Consider the following 25,122-nt stretch of genomic DNA (forward strand, 5'->3'; position numbering starts at 1 on the left):
CACTCTGCCATACATTCTGAGTTCTATTCATTCAGGTGTTTGTACCCAAATATCCTTCAGTGTAAATGTGTCCACTAGAGTCTAGTCAGCCCATCCAGTGGTCCTGTGTAAGTCATACTCTCCCTCACCCAGCAGCAATCAGTCTCAAATAGTTCTCGATCTAGTGCTGACCCGCCACCTATTTCTCACCTCCTCTTTGGGCCCTTGTTTAATTAAGGTGACAAGGGTTCCATGCTCGATGCCGGTGCTGCCACAGGCTCCCATGAGCAAGCCTCAGGTGGCCTGGAGTCCTCCACCTCTCTGTGTTCATGAACCAGCCTTGGCTCTTACAATTTTTCCACCTCTTTTGCAGTGGTCCCTGGGCAGTGGGTGGGTGAGGTTTCATATAGAAGTTCCATCTTACACTCTACAGTATCTTATTCTCCAAAACTTGGCCAGTTGTGCCGTTCTGTGTGTATCAAACTCTGAGGTACACTGGTGAGAGCTGAGGGGTGCATTAGCCCTCTTTCTACCCCTTATTCCGCTATGTTCCATGAACCTTGGTGGTAGAGATTCGACTGAAGATGTGTCACCTAGTACTGGGCATCTCCCAGGGCATCTCTGTGCCTGACCAGATGTGAAACTCTGCCACAGCCCCCATATGTTGCAGAAAGAAGCTTCTTTGATAAGTGCTGTACAGCATGCTTGTCACTCTAAGGGAGGTCTCTTCTATCTGGTACTGTGTTCCCTTCCAAGCAGCTCCCAGGTACACATATGCATTAATGTTCAGACACTCTACATGCACTTATCATAAGGTTTCTAGGGCATCACTTTTCCCTCTAGGTTTCCTAGCCCCCCCAAGAGTCACTCATCTCCACTCTTTTTTCTCCCATCTGGCTTCCCTCTTCCCTCCCTCCCTCCCTCCCTCCCTCCTTTCCTCCCTTCCTTCCTTCTTTCCTTCCTTTCTTGATGTCTTTAAAAGTGATTTTGGAGTACCTCAATACCTCCCAATCTTTCCTCTCCTGACTTCTCTCCCTTCCTCCCCAACACCATGGTCCCTTGCATGTCCCCCCCCTCCTCCCTGCCGATTACTCCCACTTTTTCCATCTCCCTCTGGTAACATCTGTTCCCTACTATCCCCCTTTCAGGTTCTTACCTCCATGTATCCTTTCCCTTTACCTGGCTCCTGGTGTTACATCAGAGTTTATATACTCACCTATAACGGGTTGGCATTACAATCCACAAATGAGGGAGAACAGACATCACTTGGTTTCTGTTATTTCACTTAGTACAACACTCTCTAGCTCCATCCATTTATCTGAAAATTTCATAATTTCATCTTTTCTTACTGCTGAGTAGAACTCCATTAAGTAGATGTACCACATTTTCATTAACCATTCATTAGTTGAGGGACATTTAGGTTGTTTTCATTTCCTAGCTATTATAAAGAGAGCAGCAACAAACATGGATATACAGGTTTCTCTACAGTATGATGAGTCCTTGGGTATATGCCACGGAGTAGTATCACTGGATCATATGGTGGGTTCATTTTCAGTTTTTGGAGGGTTCTCCACAGTGCTTTCCACAGTGGTTGCTCGAGTTTGCATTTCCACCAGCAGTGAATGGGCATTCCTCTTTCTCCACATCCTCTCCAGCATGTGGAGTCATTTTTTTGTCTTTGCCAATCTGAATGGGGTAAGATGGAAATCTTAAAGTGGTTTTTATCTGCATTTCTCTAATTACTAAGGATGGTAAGCACTTTTTGAGGTGCTTCTTAGCCATTTTTATTTCTTTGTTTGAGAACTCTCTTTAGGTCTATTGCCCATCTTTTTATTGGGTTGTTTATTTTCTTTCTTTTTTGAGCTTTTTGTATATTCTGGATATTAATCCTCTGTTGTATGTGTATCTGGTGAAGATTTTCTCCCACTCAGTGGGTTTTCTCTTTCCTTCCTTAGTTGTTTCTTTTGCTGTACAGAAATTTTGTAATTTAATGAGGTCCTACTTAGTGATTGTTGACCTTAGTGTGTGAGCACTTGTGTCTGATTCAGAAAGTTCCATCCTATGCCTACGGAGGGTGCTACCTGTGTTGTCTTCCAGCAGTTTCTGAGTTTCAGGTTTTACATTGAGGTCTTTTATCCATTTGGAGTTGATTTTTGTGCAGGGTGAAAGATAAAGGTCAAGTTTCATTTTTCTGCAGGTGGAGATCCAGTTTTGCCAGCACCATTTGTTGAAGATGCTGTCTTTCCTCCATTGTGTGTTCTTAGCACCTTTGTTGAGTATAAGGTGGCTGAAATTATATGAACTCATGTTTCGGTCTTCTATTGTGTTCCATTGAGCTTTGTGTCTATTTTTGTACCAGTACCTTGCTGTTTTAATCACTATAGTTCTGTAATATAATCTGAGATCTGGTATGGTGATTCCCCCCAGCATTGTTCTTTTTGCCTAAGATTTTTGGCTTTCCAGGGTCTTTTGTGATTCCATATGAATTTTAGGATGATTTTGTCAAGCTCTTTGAAGAATGCCATAGGTATTTTGATTGGGAATGCATTGAATCTATAAATTGCTTTTGGTAAGGTGGTCATTTTCACAATATTGATTCTACCAATCCATGAGCATGGTAGGTCTTTCCATCTCCTAGTGTCTTCCTCTATCTCTCTTTTTACAGTTTTAAATCTTTGTATAGATCTTTAATGTCTTTGGTTAGGTTTATTCCTAAATTTTTTTTAAGGGCCACTGAGAATGGGAGGGTTTCCTCAAGTGCTTTTTCTGATTGTTTGATATTGGTATATAGAAAGGCTACTGATTTTTGTAAGTTGATTTTGTATCCTGACACTTTACTGAAAGTATTAATCAATTCTAACAGTTTTTAGTGGGATTTTTGGGATCTCTTATGTATAATACTATATTATATGCAAATAGGAATAATTTGATCTCTTCTTTTCCAATTGGCACTCATTTAATTTCCTTCTCTTATCTTATTGCTCTTGCAAGAGTTTCAAGCACTATGTTAAAAAGAAGTGGAAATAGTGGACAGCCCTGTCTGGTTCCTGATTTTAATGGGAATGCTTCCAGTTTTTCTCCATTTAGAATGATGTTGGCTATGGGTTTGTTGCATATAGCGTTAATTATATTGAGGTATGCTCCCTCCAGACCAGTTCCTTCTAGGATTTTTAACATGAATGCATGTTGGCTTTTGTCAAATGCCTTTTCTGCATCTATTGAGATGACCATGTGGTTTTTGTCTTTAAGTTCATTTATATGTTTTATTACATTTACTGACTTACATATGTTGAACCATCCCTGCATCTCTGGAATAAAGCTGACTTGATCATGGTGGATGATCTTTTTGATGTGTGTCTGTATGCAGTTTGCAAGTATTTTGTTGAGTATCTTTGCATCTATGTTTATTAGGGATATGAGTCTATAGCTCTCTTTTTTTGTCATTGTGTCTTTACCTGGTTTGGGTATTAGAGTGATACTGGCTTCATAGAAGGAGTTTGGGAGTTCTCCCTCTGTTTCTATCTTTTTGAATAATTTAAGCAGTATTGGTTGTAGATTTTCTTTGAATGCCTGGTCGAATTCTGCTGTGAATCCATCTGGGCCTGGGCTTTTTCTAGTCAGGAGGTTTTGTATTAGTTTCAATTTCTTTATTTGTTATGGGTCTGTTTAGGCTGTTGATCTCCTCTTGGTTTAACTTTGGTAGTGGCCATGATTTTAGAAATTCATCCAATTCTGGGGCTGGAGAGATGGTTCAGTGGTTAAGAGCACTGACTGCTCTTGCAGAGAACCCAGGTTTGATTCCCAGCACCCACATGGTGGCTACAAACCGTGTTTAACTACAGTTCTAGGGGAATCCAAAGCCTTCTTCTGACCTCCATGGCATTGTAAGACATGGGTGCACTCACATATGCACAGGCAATACACTTATACACATAAAATTAAAATAATAAATAAAATATTTTTACACATTCCTGAGCATGCTCAGTTTAAGATGTATTTTTTTTAGAAGAAGCACTTCATTACATCAGCATTGATTTAATATTGTATATTCAATAACAATTTTCTGAGCTAGGCTGCATCTCTTACAAAATTGGCTGTACATTCTTGGGTTTACAGTTGAATTAATACAGTTATACAATATTGTACTCAGTATAAACCCTATAAGACATAAAATTAAATGAGGTTTTAACCTTTAAAAAAGATCTCCATTTCATTATTAAAATACAGAGTTTCATGCAGAAAACTTCATTTTTAATGCACTTGACATTAAGATGTTTGCACATGTGTTTCTAATCTCTATATATCAGATTATTACTAGTCACAGTCGGTTACTTTCTGAGCTCCTTGGCATCTGAGAATAAATAAAATATTTTAAAAAAGAAATATATCCATTTCTTTTAGGTTTTCAAATTTAATGGAGTATAGATTTTTAAAGTATTCCCTTACAATGTTTTGGATTTTTGGTGTCTGTTGTGATGTTTCCTCTTTCATCTCTGATTTCGTTGATTTGGATTTGCTTTTTCTTTCTTTGCTTAACTTGGCTAAGGGTCTGTCTATCTTGTTTAACCTTTCAAAGAACCAGCTCTAAGATTCATTGATTCTTGGTATTGTTTTCTTTGATTCAATTTCATTAATTTCTGCCCTGATTTTTATTTCTTCTTGTCTACTAGGTTTGAGGTTGGTTTGTTCTTGCCTTTCCAGAGTCTTGAGTTGTACTGTCAAGTCAATTTACATGTGCTCTTTCTGATTTTTTAATGTAGGCACTAAGAGCTATAAACCTCCATCTTAGGACTGCTTTTAGGGTGTCCCAGAGGTTTTGCTGTGTTGTGTTCTCATTTTCATTTTGTTCCATGAACACTTTTACTTCTTTCTTAATTTCTTCTTTGGCCCATTCATGATTCAGGAGTGTGCTGTTTAATCTCCATGAGTTCGTATATTTACTAGAGCTTCTTTTGCTGTTGATTATAAGCTTTATTGCACTGTGGTCTGATAGAAGGCATGACATTATTTCAACTTTTTGTATTTGTTGAGATTTGTTTTGTGCCACAGAATGTGATCAATTTTAGAAAAACTTGCACGAGCTGCTGAGTAGAAAGTGTGTTCTTTGGTGGTTGGGTGGAATATTCTATATGTATCTGTTAGGTCCATTTCATATGTATGTCATTTAATTCAGATGTCTCTCTGTTTATTCTTTGTCCAGTTGACATGTGTATTGAAGAAAGTGAGGTATTAAAGTCGCCAACTACCACTGAGTTGGTGTCATCTCTGTTTCATATTCCTGGACTGATTTTACGAAATTGGGTGCTCCAGAGTTTGGTGCATAAATGTTCATGATTGTAATATCTTCTTGGTCAATTGTTCCTTTGATCAGAATGAAGTGACCCTCCTTATCTCTTCTGATGAGTTTTAATTTGAAGTCTATTTTGTCAGATATTAAAATTGCAACACCTGCTTGCTTCTTAGGGCCATTTGCTTGGACTATTTTTTCCATCCTTTCACACTAAAATAGTGTCTATCCTTGAAGGTGAGATGAATTTTTTGAAGACAACAAAAAGACGGGTTTTCTTTCTTGGTCCATTGCATCAGCCTATGCCTTTTGACAGGGGAGTTGAGGACACTAATATTTAATGTTATTATTGAAAGGTGTGTATTGTATTCTGTCATTTTAATTTCTTTTTGTTTGTGGCCCTATTTCGTGTTTCTGTTGTTATACCTTTATTTTCTTTCTGTGGCTTCTTGGGCATACTCAGTCCTTTCTTCAGTCCTTTGTATTGCTTCAAGTATTCTCTGTAGAGCTAGTTTGGAGGACATGAGTTCTTTCAGCCTATTTGTGTCATGGAAAATTTTCTGCTCCCCTTCAACCTTGTTAGATAGTTTTGCTGGATAAAGTATTTGGGGTTGGTACCCATGATTGTTTTGAACTGGGAATATTTTGTTTCAGGCTCTTCTGGCTTTCATAGTTTGTATTGAAAAGTCAGCTGTAATTCTGATGGGTTTTCCTTTATATGTGCTTGTTTTTCTCTAGCAGCTTTCAGAACCCTCTCTTTGTTCTGTACATTCTGTACATAGTTTTTATTATGGTATGTCATGGGGACTTTCTGTTCTGATCTCCATGCTTTTTGAACCTCTATAGGTATTATCTTTCCTTAATTTAGAGAAGTTTTCTTCTATAATCCTATTGAAGATCTGTTCAATCATTGGTTTGAGTTTCTTCTCCTTCCTGTATGCCTATAATACATAGTTGGTCATTTCATGTTGTCCCACATTTCCCAAGTATTGAATCCCTGTGTGTTTTTAAAATTCGCGTAGTCTTTGCTTAAGGAGTCCAGATCTTCAACTTTATCCTCCAGTTTTGATATTCTGTTTTCCATTTCATTCATTCTGCTTGTGAGACTGTCTCCTGTTGTTTCTAATTGGTTTATTGAGTTTTGCAGTCCCATGTTCATTTCCATTTGGCTTTTCTTCACTACTTCTATCTCGTTAGTGAATTCACTTTTCAAGTTATGAATTGTTTTTGATATTTCATTAAACCACATATTTGTATATTCTTGGGTTTCTGTCAAAAGTTTATACCTTTCCTCTTTGAGTTCTTTGAGTTGTTTGTCTGTGTTTTCTTGAAGTTCTTTGATCGTGTTTATGACTGTTCTTTTCAATTCTGCATCCTGATGTCTAACAGGTGGTTCTCACTGCTGTGCACTTCTGTAGGACTTGTGGGTTTTGTTGGGGACATATTATCCTGGTTTTTCATATTGTTTGTGTTTTTGCATTCCCATTTGGGCATATGATGTTCTTTGCTGTTATGTGTTCAGTAGGAATTTCTACTCTTTTTTTGTTTAAGTTAATTTTTGTTCTTTTAATATTGTTTATGTAGCTTAGTTACTTTTTGTTTAGATATGGAAGACAAATTGGTGGGTATTTCAAGTTCTTGCTGAGTAGTAGACTGGCCAGAGTCCTGACTGAGCAGATTTGTCTGCCTGATCAGGACACTGGGAAGTCTGCAGTGAGGGGACCACCTCTGGGGACAGCCAGGGAAGAAGGCTGGTCTCAGGTGTGCAAAGGCAAGTTGTGGGTGGGGACAGGCTGTGAGGTCTCTAGGGACATAGATTGAAGAATTGGGTTAGTCTGGGTGCAAAGGATCAGGAAAAATTGGGGGCTCTGGGACAAGAGGGTAGTCCAGAGGACTTGGGGGCCAAGAGAAGAAGTGGGCCTGTTCCCAGGGTTAGAAGGAGAATGGGATGTGGGAGCTGGGAGATTGAATCAGGTTGTGGGAGTCAAGGAGCAATGGGCAGTGTCAAATTTACCAGGGGAGGAGGCTGGCCTCAGGAATCCTAGGCAGGTTTGGGTGGCAACCATAATATTTATTACCTCAAGAGGTTGTTATGACTTTGATACATGTATTCACTTGAATTGAGCCAAATAAAAAGCTTAGTGTGTGCCTCACCACATAAGAGGTCTGTAGGAGAGAATAGCAGCAAGTATACCTCATCCCACATATTGCCTGCTAAGTAGCCCAGCTAGGTGTTGAAAGCCGGATTAGGGTAAGGGCTTGACTGACAGGGTAGTGCAGGCTGTCACCTAAAGTTGTGAGGGACTGGGAGCAGTGAAGGATGGAGGTGCTGCCAGAAGAGGCCGATGAGAGACAGATCTGTGTCTGCTTGGCACATGAGCATCAGGCCTGGGAGGGAGGGCATACCCCTACCCACCCCCAGCTGGCCTCATTTTGTAAGAGGATAGAAAGGTAAGGAAGAGAACGTGAAGCCACTGTTGCTGGGGTCTGGCCTCAGCGAAGGACAGCAAGGTGTGGCCTTGGGTCTGACTTCTAATGCTAAGTCTCACTCTGATGTCTGAGTCTCACTCTGATTCTGACAGCTGACCACTCGAACTGCAAATAAAGCCAGCAAATGTTCTGTTGAGGCTCAAACTGATTGTAAACATGCCCCTCCCTTTCCTTCCTGATACCACTCCTGCACAGCATGTGCATTAATGTTTGTCTTCAAAATCATACTTATTCCATTATCCAAAGAATATTTAGATGTAGGTTGAGCGTCTAGGCCCACATGAGACAACATGGGGCTAGTGTCCCCTTCCTTCTCCACCCAGCCAGTGCCCCTCCCCCAGCTCACCTGCCTTCCTGACCTATGCCTGTTCTCTCTGCTCACAACACCCTACCTAACCCTGAGTAATTATAATGTCCTTACTCACCCCTCAGATTCCTATCCAAATGTCCTTTCCTTGAAGTTTACCAGGACCTGCCTAGTTTCTGCCCTGTGAATTCAAGAATTCTTGTATATATTACACTCTTAAAATCATTCACTTATTTTAAAATCCCAGCCCAAGAGCCCTCCCTCACCCCCAAGGCTGGCTGTGGCCCTGGCTCAGTTGTCTGTATCCATAGGGCTATCATGGGACTGGAAGAGATCAATGCTCAATGTGAGCACTGGAATGAGCCTAGGAAACTCAGTTTGACCTTTATTTGGGAGAGCTGTTGCTTATGGATCTTTTTCTCCTTTGTGGTGTGGGGGTCGGGGGCTATTCCATGGAGCGCATATGGAGCTCAGAGGAAAACTAGTAGGAGTCATTTCTCGCCTTCCACTTTGTTGAGTCAGGGTCTCTTTGCTGTGTCTACCTCCCACCTCCCTGTAGAAGGGCTGGTATTACAGGTGCCTGCCACTGCATCCAGCTTTTTACACGGCTTCTCAAACTCAGGTCATCAGGTTTCTGTGGCAAGTACTTTTACCCCCTCAGCCATCTTCCTGGCCACTTAGGAATTTTTAAAGTATGAATTTTTCCAGAACTGAATGCTGGAAGAAAATGTGTATTTACCCATCAAGGGAAGGTATAGGGAATCTGAGGTTTGAAGGAATTGTGAAAGCCTGTTCAAATCTAATCTTTTTGTTCTGAGATGGGGTCTGACTGTGTTGCTCTGGCTAGCATTGAACTCCTGGGCTCAAAGGATTCTCCCCCTCAGCCTCCTGAGTAGCTCAGACAAGTCATCCTTTTTCTAAAACAGTTGCCCACCTGCAGGCAAGGCCACCTTCAAACACCTTGAGACACCAAACTTGATCAGCGTTTTCACAGGACAGCCCTTATCCTTGCCCCGGGGCCTGCTTCCAGTTTTCTATCTTTCTCTTTTAATACCACTAGCCACCAGCGGCTATTCCAGATCCTTTAGTCTGACAGGCTGTGTTCCACCTTTGATAAGCATTGCTGGGGGTTCCTTGGAGCAAGCAGAGAAGGTTCCTTACAGCAGTGGGCCCTGAGGCCAGCTCAGGAGCAAGGGAAGGCAGCCTGGGTGGGGTGAGGAGGTGCGGGCACTCACGCTTCACTCTCTTTGCAGCCGAGCCCCTGCCGTTGATGGACCTGTGCCGGAGATCCATTCGCTCAGCTCTGGGCCGACAGCGCTTACGGGACATCAACTCTCTGCCTCTGCCTCAGTCTCTCAAAAACTACCTGCAGTACCAGTGAACAGCGCCAAAGGGCTGCGTGGGGCTTTGCTGTCATCAACAGTCACACAAGCACGTTTGTGGCTTCCGGAGTGCCAGGGCGTGTCACTAACTTGGAAAGGGGGTGCCTGTTGCCACCAGTATGGACTGCCCATGAAGCAACTGCCCAGGCAGAAAGGCTGTCACCGTCCAGGATCTGGCAGCCACCGAGTCGATCTAGTTGCAGAAAGAGTTCTTATTCAAGAGAATGAATAAAACATTTGGCAGGAGATGGCATCGTGTGCCCCGCTGCAGACAGGCCCAGGAAAATTAGCCAGTGGCAAGAAAATTGCCTTTGAATAATGAATGAAGGAAGCAGCTCCTTGCTGGTCCCCTCCCTGTCTTCCCTGGCTGGGACAGAGAGGTTGTCCCTACATTTTGAGACTCGGTATCACTTTGAGAGATGGGTCCCTAGGGATGTCTCGGGCAGAAGTGGCCACAGCAGCACTAAGCACCGGGATTCCCTCTCTGAGCTGGCTTCCTTGCCCCTTCCCTGCCCTCTTCAGCCATGAGTAAAGTCTGATCACCCCAGCCCCTCTCTATTCAGGGACAGGAATCTGATGACAGCCCAGGGACAGAGCTTCTTCCTGGATATGATCATTGAAAAGATGAGAGTGGTAGGATGGCCTTCATCCAAAGGTGCTAATGAGGATGGGGACCTTGTGACATCAAGTCTGAGACATCCTGGGAATGGGATGCCCTCCTGAGTGCCCAGGGCTCTGGCAGCCATCCACTCAGGGTGAGGTCTGGCTGTTACAAAGCTTTCTTTGAGCAAAATATTTTTTCAATTCAGATGACTTCTACAAGTTTGTTTCTTGTTTTCACTGTGTGTGTATAAGATGTGGTTTATTTATCAGCTGGGGCCCATGGTGACTGGAAGGGCAGGTGTGAGACACACGATCTCTGCCCACCTCAAGATCTGTCATTTCAAGGATCACTGCTGTTGCTGTTGCTGCCAGCGCCACCATTTGGGATGCTCTCCACAGGCTCCTTTTTAACTGGAATTCGTCACAGCGTGGGAAACTACAGCCAGAAGGCACAGACCCCACTTTAATGTGAATGTGATCCACAAGCAAGGAACATGTCTAATAAAGTTTGTCATTGTGTCCTTGAGCTGTGTGTGAAGTGCTCTTTAAGTGGGAGAGGACCTGGGGAAGCCCTATCAACCTGGTGGGTCTGTGCTCAGATCCACAGATGTTAAATCTGGGAGTGTTCCCTTACTCACTACTTCTCACTTCTGCTATACCTAGTCCCTACTTGAGCCCCAACCCCAGCAATGATGCAGAGGCCTGCTCTGGAAGACATTGTACCCAGGTTCTATAAAGTATAGTTAAAGCCCTGAGGCTGGAGGCCTAGATGCCCAAGGGACAGGTGGCTTTGCAAGGGGCTCAGGGGCAGCCAGGCTAAACTCAGTAGGCCTAGAGCTGGGGCTGAATGCATGTGGCCACTAAGGAGCAGTGCACATTGCTTGCTATAGTCTGAGAGCCAGCGATGGAGTGAGCTCAGTTGGTGCTGGTAGCAGATTAAGAGTCAGACTCAGGACCAGCACAGCATTCACTCAGCAGTATCCATCACCAACATGCCACATCGTGCCAGGTTCCAGAGCCATTGTCAAACTGATGTGTCCCATCCCCAGTGGGGACATTTTTTGTTCAGTGTGAGAAGGTGAGAAAGGGCTCAGGAACAAGTGAAGGAGGATGGGAGCAGACAGGACAGCTTCTGGAGGAAGAGGCCCTCGCCGACTTGCAAGCTCCAGCACTTGCCTGTGCATTCACAGATTTGGCCTCTGAAGCCTTCGGTCATTGTGGTTGTTGAAGGCAGCTTCCTGCAGATGCAAACTTCAGGCTTAGGGTCAGGAGGCTTAGATTTGAGTCCCAGCTTCCCTATTTATGCACAGTGACCGTGGGTAAGTCACTTCCTCCCCTGGACACTGGGGGCTAGGCCAGGTAGCTGGTGACTGAGGACCCTCTACTCCTACCTCCTGGGGTCCCAGTCTTAGCACCACTTTCCAGCTTGGATGCACCCATCTCGTCTCAGCTCCTAACCCCTGTGCCTGTGGCTTCTCTCATCCCCACAGTGCTCTTCCTGCCCTCACTTCACTCTCTCAGGATCTGCTGAGGTCAGCCTTCCTCCAGACAGCCCTCCTTGACCATCCACCAGCCTCTGCCTTCTCTGAGCTGTGAGCCCCTCACCTCCGCTGGGGGCACACTGAGTCCTGACAAAATGTAAGAGGAGGCAGAGGAGCTCTCTGCTTGGGGGACTTCTACTCTCTTTCATTTTTTTTTAATTGTTCATAACTAGCACATGTAGTGGGCACTGTGGGTATAGTAACCCCAGATCTGATCCCTGCTCAGTACCCTAGTTTACTTCTTACCCACCTAGCACATCCACTCCCTAGATAAAAGCCATCCTCTTGGGGCTGGAGAGGTAGCTCAGCAGTTAAGAGCACTAGCTACTCTTGCAGAGGACCCAGGTTCGAATCCTAGCACTCGCATGGCAGCTAACAACCATCCATAACTCCAGTTCCAGGGGATCCAATGCCCTCTTCTGTCCTCCACGGGCATTGCATGACACAGGTGCACTCACAAACATGCAGACATAACACTCATACACATAAAATTAATAATAATAATAATAAATAATCCATCCTCTTTCCCTCCTTCATCAGCACCAGCAGCTGGCTCATTTATGGACCATCTTTTACTAAGAAAGACAGACTTCATCCCCACACAATGTTCCCACAAAGTGGCAGCAGGTAGTAAAAACCCAGTGATTGGTTTGTACCCTGCCCCCCAAGACCTCACTTTCAGCCACAGTCTCTAGATAGGGAACCATGTGACATTCCTCTTCAAGGCCCTGACAACCAATGGAAATTCCCAGTTGTCCTAGTTTGACTTCTGTCCCTGTGATAAGCATGACAAAACAACTTAGGGGAGGAAAGGGCTTATTTCAGTTTACAGGTTACAATCTATCGTTGAGGGTAACCAAGGTAGGCACTCAAGCAGGAACTTGAAGCAGAAATGATGGGGGAATGGTACTTCACCAACATGATCCCTCTAGCTTACTCAGCTAGCTTTCTTATACAGCCCAGGTCTGCCTGCTTAAGGAATGCACTGCTCACAGTGGGCTGGGCCCCCCTACATCAATTAGCAATTTAAAAATGCCTCAGGGGCTGAAGAGATAATTTGAAGGTTGAGAGCACTTTCTACTTTTGCAGATGATCTGGGTTCAGTTTCCAGCACCCACATGGCAGCTCATAACCATCCACAACTCCAGTTCTAGAGAAGCTGATGTCCTCTTCTGGATTCCATAGGTACCAGGTACTCTTGCGGTACACATATATACATACAGAAAAAACATGGATACATATAAATAAACCAAAGAAAGAAGGAAGGAAGGAAAGAAGGAAGGAAGGAAGGCAGGAAGGAAGGAAAGAAGGAAGGAAGGAAATTCTTTACACATATGGTAACAGGCTAATAGGTAGAGGAAATTCCTTGAATGAGTTTCCTCCTTCCCAGGTGTATCAAGTTGACAACCAAGATGATCCATCACACCAGTCTTACTCTCAAACATGAGGATTTGGTCTGTTGTTCCCTCTAGCTAGGGGTGTTTATTGTCATATTTCATGTATGTACATGTAATAAAATCGAGCCCCCAAAATAAAATCAAGTAACTTTGCAAACAAGTCCAGATTTCAGACTTTTTTTTGAAAAGCAGAGAGGTGTGGTAAAACCAGGCCCACATTCCTTTGTGGTGAAACTGGCCAAAGATGAGCAGTTATTGATGCTCAAGATGAGGCCTCTACCTTGTGGTACCACCCTTTTGTAGTGCATTGGGGTCTCTCACCGTCAGCCTCCCTTATGGAAATTAGCTCCTATACATCACTGGGACAGAGCCCACCACCCTAATCACTGCCGCCACCACTACCATCACCATCATCGATACCATTACCACCAACATCATCATCACTATCCTCATCACCATCACTACCACCAGCACCACCATCAGCACCATCATCATCACTACCAATACCACTATCACAACAATCACCACCACCATCACCATCATCACCATCCTTATCAGCATCATAACCACCACCACAATCACTACCATCACCACCTCCATCGCCACTCTCACCATCATCACCACCACCACCACCATTGCCTGCATCATCACCAGCATCACCACAGCCACCACTGACAACCTAGAAAGCATTCCCAAGGAGTCAGAATAATTTTAGAGTAATGGGTAAAGAGAAGACTGAAATGACTTGGTGTGCTGACTATATTGTTCTGAACAGGAAGATTTAGAGCTAGTGAGGGCTGGCTGTAAGGGGTTTGCTTGCTAGTTTTTCCAAGACTTGTTTCTTTAAGAACGATGACATATTAGGTCAATTATAATTATTCTCCTTGCCTATTTTGTTTGATGGATTTAAGGAGTAAAGTCTCCAAGCCTGGGGTATTTCCATTTCAGGGATATGTGACATTGGAAGGAAAGCTGTCTTTTAGTTGTCAACAAATGGCTCTTGTAAGCTTGGTGACAGACTCAAAGGTGATCCTGCTTTTGGAACACTCCCTATCCTTCCTCAACAGGATCCTAGAGGGCAGACAGGTGACCACAGTGTCAGCTGCCCACTGGTGGCATGAGTAGTGTGGTAGAAAGAAGGCAGAGGAGCAACACCTGGAGATTAGAGGGGCTTAGAGTGGGACAGGGATGTTGAGGGAGTCTGGGTGACAGAGGACAAGTTGCATGGGGCAAGGATACAATAAGGAAGGATGGGGATGTGAAAGTCATTCTCAGGACTAAGGGTTTTATGGGTGTCTTAGCTTGGGCTACTATCACAAAGTTCCAGAGACCTGGAAGCTTATAAACAACATAAATATGAACATTTCTCAGTTCTCAGTTCTGGAAGCTAGAAGTTTCTCATTTCTCAGTTCTCAGTTCTGGAAGCTAGAAGTCCAAGACGAATGCCAACATGATCAGATTCTGGTCTTTTCTGGGCTGCTGACTGCTGAACACTTCTGGAGAGCAGGAAGCAAGGGAGCTTTCCAGGGCTCATTCATAAGGGCACTAATCCCATTCACAAGTGTTCCACTGGCCCAATCTCCTAGAGAATCCACCTCCTAACACCATTACATTAAAGGTGAGTGCTTTAACATGAATTCTGTGGGGAGGATACAAAAATTCATCCATAATGGTACAAGTCAGAGTTCCAGGAGGAAATAGACTGTGCACTCAAAGGTAGACTGCAGAGTGAATAATAAAGTAACTGTTTACAGAAATGTGGGTAGAGCTCAGGGAGATCAGAAATCCAGGGCCACCACTAAGCACTGGGAAACCAGAAATGTAACAATTGCTAGGATCAAAGATCCCAGAAAACAAAGTAACTGGAAAAATGAAATCCATGTGTGTGAGAAAACCACCATTGTTTCATTTTAACTATAGTAAATACCTAACCCTAATGATAACCCTAACCCTAATGCCAACCCTAAACAATGCTAACCCTAACCCTAACACTAACCCTAACCATATCCCTAACCCTAACCCTAACCCTATATCACTAACCCTAACCCTAACCCTACTGTGTTTTCTATGGGAAAGCAAGCACTTAGATACAGATGCAACACATGTTCTTCTTAAGCAACCTGACTGACATTGATGCCTCAGTCCTTTTTACATACAACTCATAAAGAACATTGTTAAATGCTAAATGCTACTCTTCTTTCCTTTTAACTCTAGTTAATACATAGCAAGAACCATTGTGTTTTCTATAGGAAAGCAAGCACCTAGATACAGATGAGACAAATATTTTTCTTAAGCAACATGACTGACATTGGTGCCGTAGTCCTTTTATGTACAACTAAAGAACGTTAAATGCAAAATGTTACTGTTCTTTCATTTTAACAATAGTAAATACCTAACCCTAACCTTAACCCTAACCCTAACGCCAACCCTAACCTTAATGCTAATCCTAACCCTAACCCTAACCCTAACCCTAACCTAACACTAACCATAACCCTACCCTAACCCTAACCCTAACCCTAACCCCAACCCTAACCCTAACCCTAACCCTAACTCTTACCCTAATCCGACTATGTTTTCTATGGGAAACAAGCACTTAGATACAGATATGACACATTTTCTTGTTAGGCAAACTGACAATGATGCCTCAGTCCTTTTTACATACAACTCATAAAGAACATTGTTAAATGCTAAATGCTACTGTTCTTTACTTTTAACTTTAGTTAAAACATAGTGAGAACCTCTCTGTTTTTTATAGGAAAGCAATCACCTAGATACAGATGAGACACATAATTTTCTTAAGCATCCTGACTGGCATTGGTGCCACAGTTCTTTTACATACAACTCATATAAAGAACATTGTTAAATGCAAAAATTTTCTGTTCTTTCATTTTCACCATAGTAAATACATTGCTAGAACTACTGTGTTTTCTACAGGAAACCAAGCACCTAGAAACAGAAGCAACATATATTTTTCTTAAGCCACCTGACATTGATGCCATAGTCCTTTTAGATACAAATCATAAAGAATGTTGTTAAATGCGAAATTTTGCTGTTCTTAGGTTTTCATTATGGTAAATACATTTTGAGAACTACTGTGTTTTCTATGGGAAAGCAAACACTTGGGTACTGATGCGACACATATTTTTCTTAAGGAACATGACTGACATTGATGGCACAGTCCTTTTACATACAACTAATAAAGAACGTTGTGAAATGTGAAATGCTACTGTCCTTTCATTTTAACTATAAATACCTAACCCCAACCCTAACCATAACCCTACCCTAACCCTAACGCTAACTCTAATCTTAACCCTAACTCTAACCCTGCCCTAACCCTAAACCTAACCTAACCCTAACCCTAACCCTAAAACTAACCCTCCTTAGCTACAGATGCGACACGTTCTTCTTAAGCAACCTGACTGACATTGATGCCACAGCCCTTTTACATACAACTCATAAAGAACCTTGTGAAATGCTACATGCTACTGTTCTTTGGTTTTAACTATAGTAAATACCTAACCCGAACCCTAAACCTAACCCTAATCCTAATGCTAGCCCTAGCCCTAACCCTAAACCTAACCCTAACACCCTAACCCTAATGCTAACCCTAACCCTAACCCTACTGCATTTTCTAAGGGAAAGCAAGCACTTAGACACAGAAGCGACATATATCTTTCTTAAGCAACCTATCTGACACTGATGCCACAGTCCTTTTACCTACAAATCATAAACACATTGTTAAATGTGAAATTTTGCAGTTCTTAGGATTTCAGTATGGTAAATACATTGTGAGAACTACTGTGTTTTCTACGGGAAAGCAAGCACTTGGATACAGAAGCGACACATATTTTTCATAACTATCCTGACTAACATGGATGCCACAGTTATTTTACATACAACTCATAAAAAACTTTTTAAACTGTGAAATGTTACTTTTTTTCATTTTTCACTACAGTAAATACATTGGAAGAGCTAAAGTGTTTTCTAGGAGAAAGCAAACACATACACATGCAACATGTATATTTCTTGAGCAGTCTGACTGACATTGATGCACTTTCCTTTTACATACAACTCATAAAGTTGTGTAATGCAAAATGCTACTTTTCTTTTGTTTTAACTCTAGTAAATACATAATCCTAAATCTAACACTAACCCTAGTGCTAACCCTAACCCTAAACCTAACCCTAACCCAAACCCTAACTTTAACCCTAACCCTAACCATCTGCAGTGTTTTCTATGGGAAAGATAGCACTTAGATACAGAAGTGACATATATTTTTCTTAAGCCACCTGACTGACATGAATGCCACAGTCCTTTTACATACAACTCATAAAGAATTTTTTAAGATGCAAAATGTTACTGTTTTTTCATTTTCATTACAATGAATACATTGGGAGAACTACTGTGTTTTCTAAGCCAAAGGAAAACCTTTCACACAGATGTGACACATATTTTTATTAAGCATCCTCTCATTGATGGCACAGTCCTTTTACATAAAACTCATAAAGAACTTCGTAAAATTCAAAATCCTACTGTTCTTTTGTTTTACCTCTAGTAAATGCCTAACTCTAACCCTAACCCTAAGCCTAAACCTAACCCTAACCCCAACCCTACCGAGTTTTCTATGGGAAAGCATGCACTTAGGTACAGAAGTGACCTACATTTTAATTAAGCAACCTGACTGACATTGTTGCCACAGTACTATTACATACAAATCATGAAGAATGTCATGAAATTCAAAATTTGGCTGTTCTTAGGTTTTCAGTATGGTAAATACATTCCAAGAACTATTGTGTTTTCTACTGGAAAGCAAGCACTTAGATACGGATGTGACATATTTTTCTTAAGTGTTCTGACTGACATGGATGCCACAGTCCTTTTACATACAACTCATAAAGAACTTTGTGAAATTCAAAATGCTACAATTCTTTTGTTATACCTCTAGTAAATACCTAACCCTAACCCTAACCCTAACCCTAACCCTTAACACTAAGCCTAAAGCCAATCCTAACCATAACTCTAAACCTCTCCCTAAGCCTAACCCTAACACTACCGAGTTTTCAGCTGGAAAGCAACTATTTAAATGGGAAATGTTATTGTGTTTTTGTTTTCACTCTAATAATTTCAGTAGAACTACCGTGTTTTCTAGATGAAAGCAAAAACGTACATACACACGCGACACATATTTTTCTTAAGCAACCTGACTGACATTTGTGTCACAGTCCTTTTACATAAAAATCATAAAGAACTTTGGTAATGAGAAGTTTTGCTGTTCTTAGGTTTTCAAGTTTGGTAAATACATAGGAAGAACTATGGTGTTTTCTATGAGAAAGCAAGCACTTAGATACAGGTGTGACATATATTTTTCTTAAGCATCCTGACTGACATGGATGCCACAGTCCTTTTATGTACAACTCATAAAGAACTTTCTTAAATGTGAAATGTTACTGTTTCTTCGTTTTCATTGCCGTAAATACATTGGGAGAACTACTGTGTTTTCTAGGCAGAAGCAAACACACATAGATGCGACACATGTACATCTTTAGCAACCTGACTGACATTGATGGCACAGTCCTTTTACATACAACTCATAAAGAACTTTGTGAAATGCGAAATGCTACTGTCCTTTAATTTTAACTATAGTAAATACCTAACCACCTAACCCTAACTCTAATGCTAACCCTAAACCTAACCCTAACGCTAACTCTAACCCTAACCTAACCCTAACCCTGACCCTAACCCTAACACTAACCTTAACAATAACACTAACCCTAACCCTAAACCTAACCCTTGCCCTAACCCTAACCCCACTGTGATTTTTCCGGGAAGCGAGCACTGACATACAGAAGCAACATATGTTTTTCTGTAGCAACCTGACTGACATTGATTCCAAAAGTCCTTTTGCATACAATTCATAAAAATGTTAAATGCGAAATTTTGCTATTCTTAGGTTTTCAGTATTGTTAATACTATGAGAGAACTACTGTGTTTTCTATGGGAATGCAAGCACTTGGATACAGAAGCGACACGTATTTTCATAATTATCCTGACTAACATGGATGCCATAGTTATTTTACATACAACTCATAAAAAACTTTTTAAAATGCGAGATGTTACTTTTTTTTCATTTTCACTACAGGAAATACATTGGGAGAACTAGTGTGTTTTCTAGGAGAAAGCAAATACATACACATGCAACACATATATTTCTTGAGCAACCTAACTGTCATTGATGCACTGTCCTTTTACATACAACTCATAAAGTTTTGTAATGCAGAATAGTACCGTTCTTTTGTTTTAACCATAGTAAATACATAATCCTTAATCTAATGTGAACCCTGACTCTAAACCTAAACCTAACCCTAACGCTAACCCTAATGCTATCCCTTACCCTAACCCTAACCCTAACCCTAACTTTAACCCTAACTCTAACTGTAACCCTAACCCTAACACTACCCATACTGTGTTTTCTATGGGAAAGCAAGCACTTAGATACAGAATGATATATATTTTTCTTAAGCCACCTGACTGACATTGATGCCACAGTCCTTTTACATACACCACATAAAAAACTTTGTTAAATGTGAAATTTTGTTGTTCTTAGGGTTTCAGTATGGTAAATACTTAGGTACTGATGCAACAAATATTTTTCTTAAGGAACCTGCCTGACATTGGTGGCACAGTCCTTTTACATACAACTCATAAAGAACGTTGTGAAATGCGAATTGCTACGGTTTTTTCATTTGAAGTATAGTAAATAGTTAACCATAACCCTAACTGTAACCCTAACCCTAATCTTAACACTAACACTTACAATAACCATACTGTGTATTCTACGGGAAAGCAAGAACTTACAGGAACGACACAAATTTTTCTAAATCAACCAGACTTACATTGATTTTTTAGATACAAATCATAAAAAAGGTTGTTAAATGCGAAATTTTTCTGTTCTTAGGATTTCAGTATGGTAAATACATTCCAAGAATATTGTGCTTTCTATGGGAGAGTAAGCACTTAGATACAGAAATCACACATATTTTTCTTAAGCATCCTAACTGACATGGATGCCACAGTCCTTTTACCTACAACTCATAAAGAACTTTCTTTAATGCGAAATGTTACTGTTCTTTCGTTTTCATTACCGTAAATACACTGGTAGTACTACTGTGTTTTCTAGGCAGAAGCAAAGACTTGCACATAGATGCGACACATATATTTCTTAAGCAACCTGACTGAAATTGGTGGCACAGTCTTTTTACATACAACTCATAAAGAACTTTGTGAAATGTGAAATGCTACTGTTCTTTAATTTCAACTATAGTAAATACCTGACCCTGACTCTAATGCTAACCCTAAACCTAACCCTAACACTAACACTAACCCTAACCCTAACGCTAACCCTAACCCTAACACTAACCATAACCCAACCCCACTGTGTTTTCTCTGGGAAGCAAGCACTGAGATACAGAAGCAACATATTTTTTTCTGAAGTGACCTGACTGATATTGATGCCACAGTCCTTTTACTAACAAATCATAGAGAACGTTGGTAATGCGAAATTTTGCTGTTCTTAGGTTTTCAGTATTGTAAATATATTGGAAGAACTACATTGTTTTCTACTGAAAAGCAAGCACTTAGATACACATGTGACACATATTTCTTAAGCATCCTGATGGACATGAATCCCACAATCTTTTTACGTACAACTTATAAAGGAGTTTTCAAAATGCGAAATGTTACTGTTTTTTTTTTTCATTTTCATTACAATGAATATATTGGGGGAAACACTGTGTTTTCTAAGCCAAAGAACAAACTTTCATATACATGCGTCAAATACTTTTCTTAAGCATCCTCCCATTGATGACACAGTTCTTTTACATACAACTCATAAAGAAGTTTGTGAAATTTGTTCATTTGTTTTACCTATAGTAAATACCTAACTCTAACCCTAACTCTAAACCAAACCCTACCCCTACCCCTAACCCTAACGCTAATCCTAAACCTAACCCTAACCTTAAACCTAATCCTAACCCTACTGAGATTTCCATGGGAAAGCAAGCACTTAGATACAGAATTGACATACATTTTAATTAAGCAACTGACTGACATGATGCTACAGTCCTATTACATACAAATCATAAAGAATGTCGTGAAATCCGAAATTTTGCTGTTCTTACTTTTTCCATATGGAAAATAAATTGCAAGAATTATTGTGCTTTCAACCGGAAAGCAAGCACTTAGATACAGATGTGACAAATATTTTTCTCAAGCAACCTGTCTGACATTGATGCCATAGTCCTTTTACCTACAAATCATAAAAACGTTGCTAAATGCAAAATTTTGCTGTTCTTAGGTTTTCAGTATGGTAAATTCATTGCGAGAACTACTGTGTTTTCTATGGGAAAGCAAGCACTTGGACACAGAAGCGAAATATTTTTCATAACTATCCTGACTAACATGGACGCCACAGTTATTTTACATACAACTCAAAAAAAAACTTTTTAAAAGCAGAAACGTTACTTTTTTTTTCATTTTCACTACACTAAATACATTGGGAGAACTACTGTGTTTTCTAGGAGAAAGCAAACACATACACATGCAACACGTGTATTTCTTGAACAACCTGACAGACACTGATGAATTGTCCTTTTACATACAACTCATAAAGAAAGTTGTGTAATGCGAAATGCTACTGTTCTTTTGTTTTAACTATAGTAAATACATAATCCTAACTCTAACACTAACCCTGACCCTAACCCTAAACCTAACCCTAAGGGTAATCCTAACGCTACCCTTACCCCTACCCCTACCCCTACCCCTACCCCTAACCCTAACCCTAACACTAACCAAACTGTGTTTTGTTTGGAAAAGCAAGCACTTACAGACGCGACACGAATTTGTCTTAAGTAACCTAACTTACATTGATGCCATAGTCCTTTTAGATACAAATCATAAAGAAGGTTGTAAAATGCGAAATGTTTCTGTTCTTATGATTTCAGTATGGTAAATACATTCCAAGAAGTACTGTGGTTTCTACGGAAGAGGAAGCACTCAGATACAGAAGCAACACATACTTTTCTTAAGCATCCTGACTGACATGGATGCCACAGTCTTTTTACGTACAACTCATATAGAACATTTAAAATGGGAAATCTTACTGTTTTTTCATTTTCACTATAGTAAATACATTGGGAGACCTACTGTGTTTTCTGGGAGAAAGTACACACTTACATACAGATGCAACACATAACGTTTTTCTTAAGCAAACTGATTGTCATTAATGGCAGAGTTCGTTTACATACAACTCATAAAGAACGTTGTTAAATGCTACATGCTACTGTTCTTAGGTTTTAACTATAGTAAGTACGTAACCCGAACTTTAAACCTAAACCTAAACTTAATCCTAACCATAACTGTAGGCCTAACCCTAAATCTAACCCTAACCCTTACCTTAACCCTAACCCTAACCCTACTGAGTTTTCTAAGTGAGAGCAAGCACTTAGACAGAGAAGTGACATATATTTTTCTTAAGTAACTTATCTGACATTGATGCCACCGTCCTTGTACCTACAAATCATAAAAACGTTGTTAAATGCGAAATTTTGCTGTTCTTAGGTTTTCAGTATGGTAAATACGTTGCGAGAACAACTGTGTTTTCTAAGGGAAAGCAAGCACTTAGATACAGAGGCGACACACATTTTTCTTAAGCATTCTGACTGACATGGATGCCTCAGTTCTTTTATGTACAACTCATAAACTTTTTTAATTGCGAAATATTGCTGCTTTTTCATTTCACTACAGAAAATACATTGGGAGTACTACTGTGTTTTTTAGGTGAAAGAAAATCCTTACATACAGATGCCACACATATATTCCGTAAGCAACCTGACTGACATTGATGGTACAGTCCCTTTACATACAACTCATAAGGAACGTTCTGAAATGCTAAATGCTACTGTTCTTTGGTTTTAACTATACGAAATACCTAACCTTAACCTGATGCTAACCCTAACCCTAACCCTAACCTAACCCTAACTCTTACCCTAAACCTAACACTAACACTAACCCTAATCCTATCCCTAACCCTAACATTAATCCTAACGCTAACTCTAACTCTAAGCCTAACCTTATCCTTCACCCTAATGCTCAACCTAACTCTACTATGTTTTCTACGGGAAAACAAGCACTTGGATAGAGAAGCGACATAAGCAACCTGGCTGACATTGATGCCAGAGTCCTTTTTCATACAAATCATAAAGGACATGTTAAATGTGAAATTTTGCTGTTCTTAGATTATCGGTATGGTAATACATTGGAAGAATTACAGTGTTTTCTATGAGAAAGCAAGAACTTAGATACAGAAGCAACATGTATATTTCTTAAGGAACCAGACTGACATTGGTGGCACAGTCCTTTTACATACAACTCATTAAGAACGTTGTGAAATGCGAATTGCTACTGTTCTTTCATTTGGACTACAGTAAATGCCTAACCCTAACCCTGACCCTAACTCTAACCCTAACCCTAATGTTAACCCTAACACTAACCACACTGTGTTTTCTATGGGAAAACAAGCACTTACAGAAGCGACACGAATTACTCTTAAGCTAACTGACTGACATTGATGCCACAGTTCTTTTAGACAAAAATCATAAAGAACGTTGTTAATAGCGAAATTTTTCTGTTCTTAGGATTTCACTATGGTAAATACATTCAAGAATTACTGTTTTTTTTGTATAGGAGAGCAAGCATTTAGGTACAGATGTGACACATCCTATTCTTTTTTTAAAAATTTTTTTTTAATTAGAAGAAGCATTTCATTACAACAGCATTAACCTATTCAATAACATATTTTCTGAGCTAGGGTACATCTCTTTCAAATTTCAAAATACATTTTTAGGTTTACAGATGAATTATTACACTTATATAATCTTTAACTCCTTGTAAACTCTATAAGACATAAAATTAAATGAAGTTCCAACGTTTAAAAAAGATATCCACTTCGTTGTTAAATTACACAGTTTCATACAGAAAAATTCATTTTAAGGCAATTGACACTGAGATGTTTTCACATGCATTTCTAATCTCTATATATGACTATTTCTGGTCGCAGTCACTTACTTTCTGAGTTCATGTTTGCACATGAATTTCTAATCCCTATATATATGACTATTACTGGTCACATTCTCTTACTTTCTGAGTTCCTTGGCATCTGAGCATGAATACAAACTCGTCAGGTAGACAGCCTTCCTCTCCCACTAGAGACTCCATACTCTGCCATCCCTGCCACTGTCCACTGTGCTGTCAGCACCCCCATCTATTCCCCCCTATCTGCCCTTCTGGTAAATCTAGTCAGCCAGAGGTCCCTGTTCCAGGAGGATCAGCTGTTCCTCATCTACAGCAATCCATTGTCAGTATTCTTTTGGATAGAATTGGGGTCTGCTGTTCATTTTTCCAGTAGTATGTTGGGTTATTATCTGGAAGAGCCTTTATCCATCCTGACCAACAACTCGACTGAAGGTAGCGCCTGTCTGGCTTTGCTGTTTGTCAAGTAACTTTAGTATCACCTGTCTGGCTTTGCTATTTGTCAAGTAACTATTAATTAGCTATATTTATGTATGCTCTTATGAAATTATATTGGCCCCTTTAATCTTTGGTTATACTTCCCTTTTGGGTGTTTAAAGACATACAATTGGACCAGATAAACTGATTTGTTTTTACTCTTGAGGTCGTTTGAGGATCTGTTCCTCAGGGTTCCCATGAGCTTGGGAGGAGCCCCTGGCTCCTTTCTTTTACCAGTTCAATCTATGTGAAGATAAGTCAAAGGTCCTGCTCGACCATTGTTGGCTTCTCTTGGAAGCATGGAGGAAATGATTCCTCCGTGTTGACCCTCCTCTTTATAGACTGGACACTGGTTCAGGTCTGTCTGGTGGGGTCTCCTTGGCCTCCTTGATCAGGAGGTCCGATGACCCACTACCATTACAGGACGTTTTGCGAGATGCTCATAGTCCCTGGGAACTAATCAACCTAGGAGGGCAGGGAGCAAAAAGTGTCCTTTGTATCCCTCTGACCCAATTAGTATAGATCTCAAGGTATGTCTGTTAAACATCCAAGAAGGTTAGTTCCACCATTCTGG

General features: G+C 40.7%; 1 protein-coding gene across 1 annotated transcript in view; it reads left to right on the forward strand.

Moving 5' to 3' along the window:
- The window catches only part of Spsb4 (splA/ryanodine receptor domain and SOCS box containing 4), an 87,835-nt gene extending 77,261 nt beyond the window's left edge, over positions 1-10,574 (forward strand). Inside the window, exon 3 of the mRNA XM_008840716.3 lies at positions 9,317-10,574. Coding sequence (XP_008838938.1) covers positions 9,317-9,444 — 128 coding nt within the window. The 3' untranslated portion in view covers positions 9,445-10,574. The remainder of the gene's footprint in view (positions 1-9,316) is intronic.
- Positions 10,575-25,122: the final 14,548 nt, after the last annotated feature.

Source organism: Nannospalax galili, unplaced genomic scaffold, assembly GCF_000622305.1.
Source record: "Nannospalax galili isolate Female #2095 unplaced genomic scaffold, S.galili_v1.0 scaffold1201, whole genome shotgun sequence".
NCBI lineage: Eukaryota > Metazoa > Chordata > Mammalia > Rodentia > Spalacidae > Nannospalax > Nannospalax galili.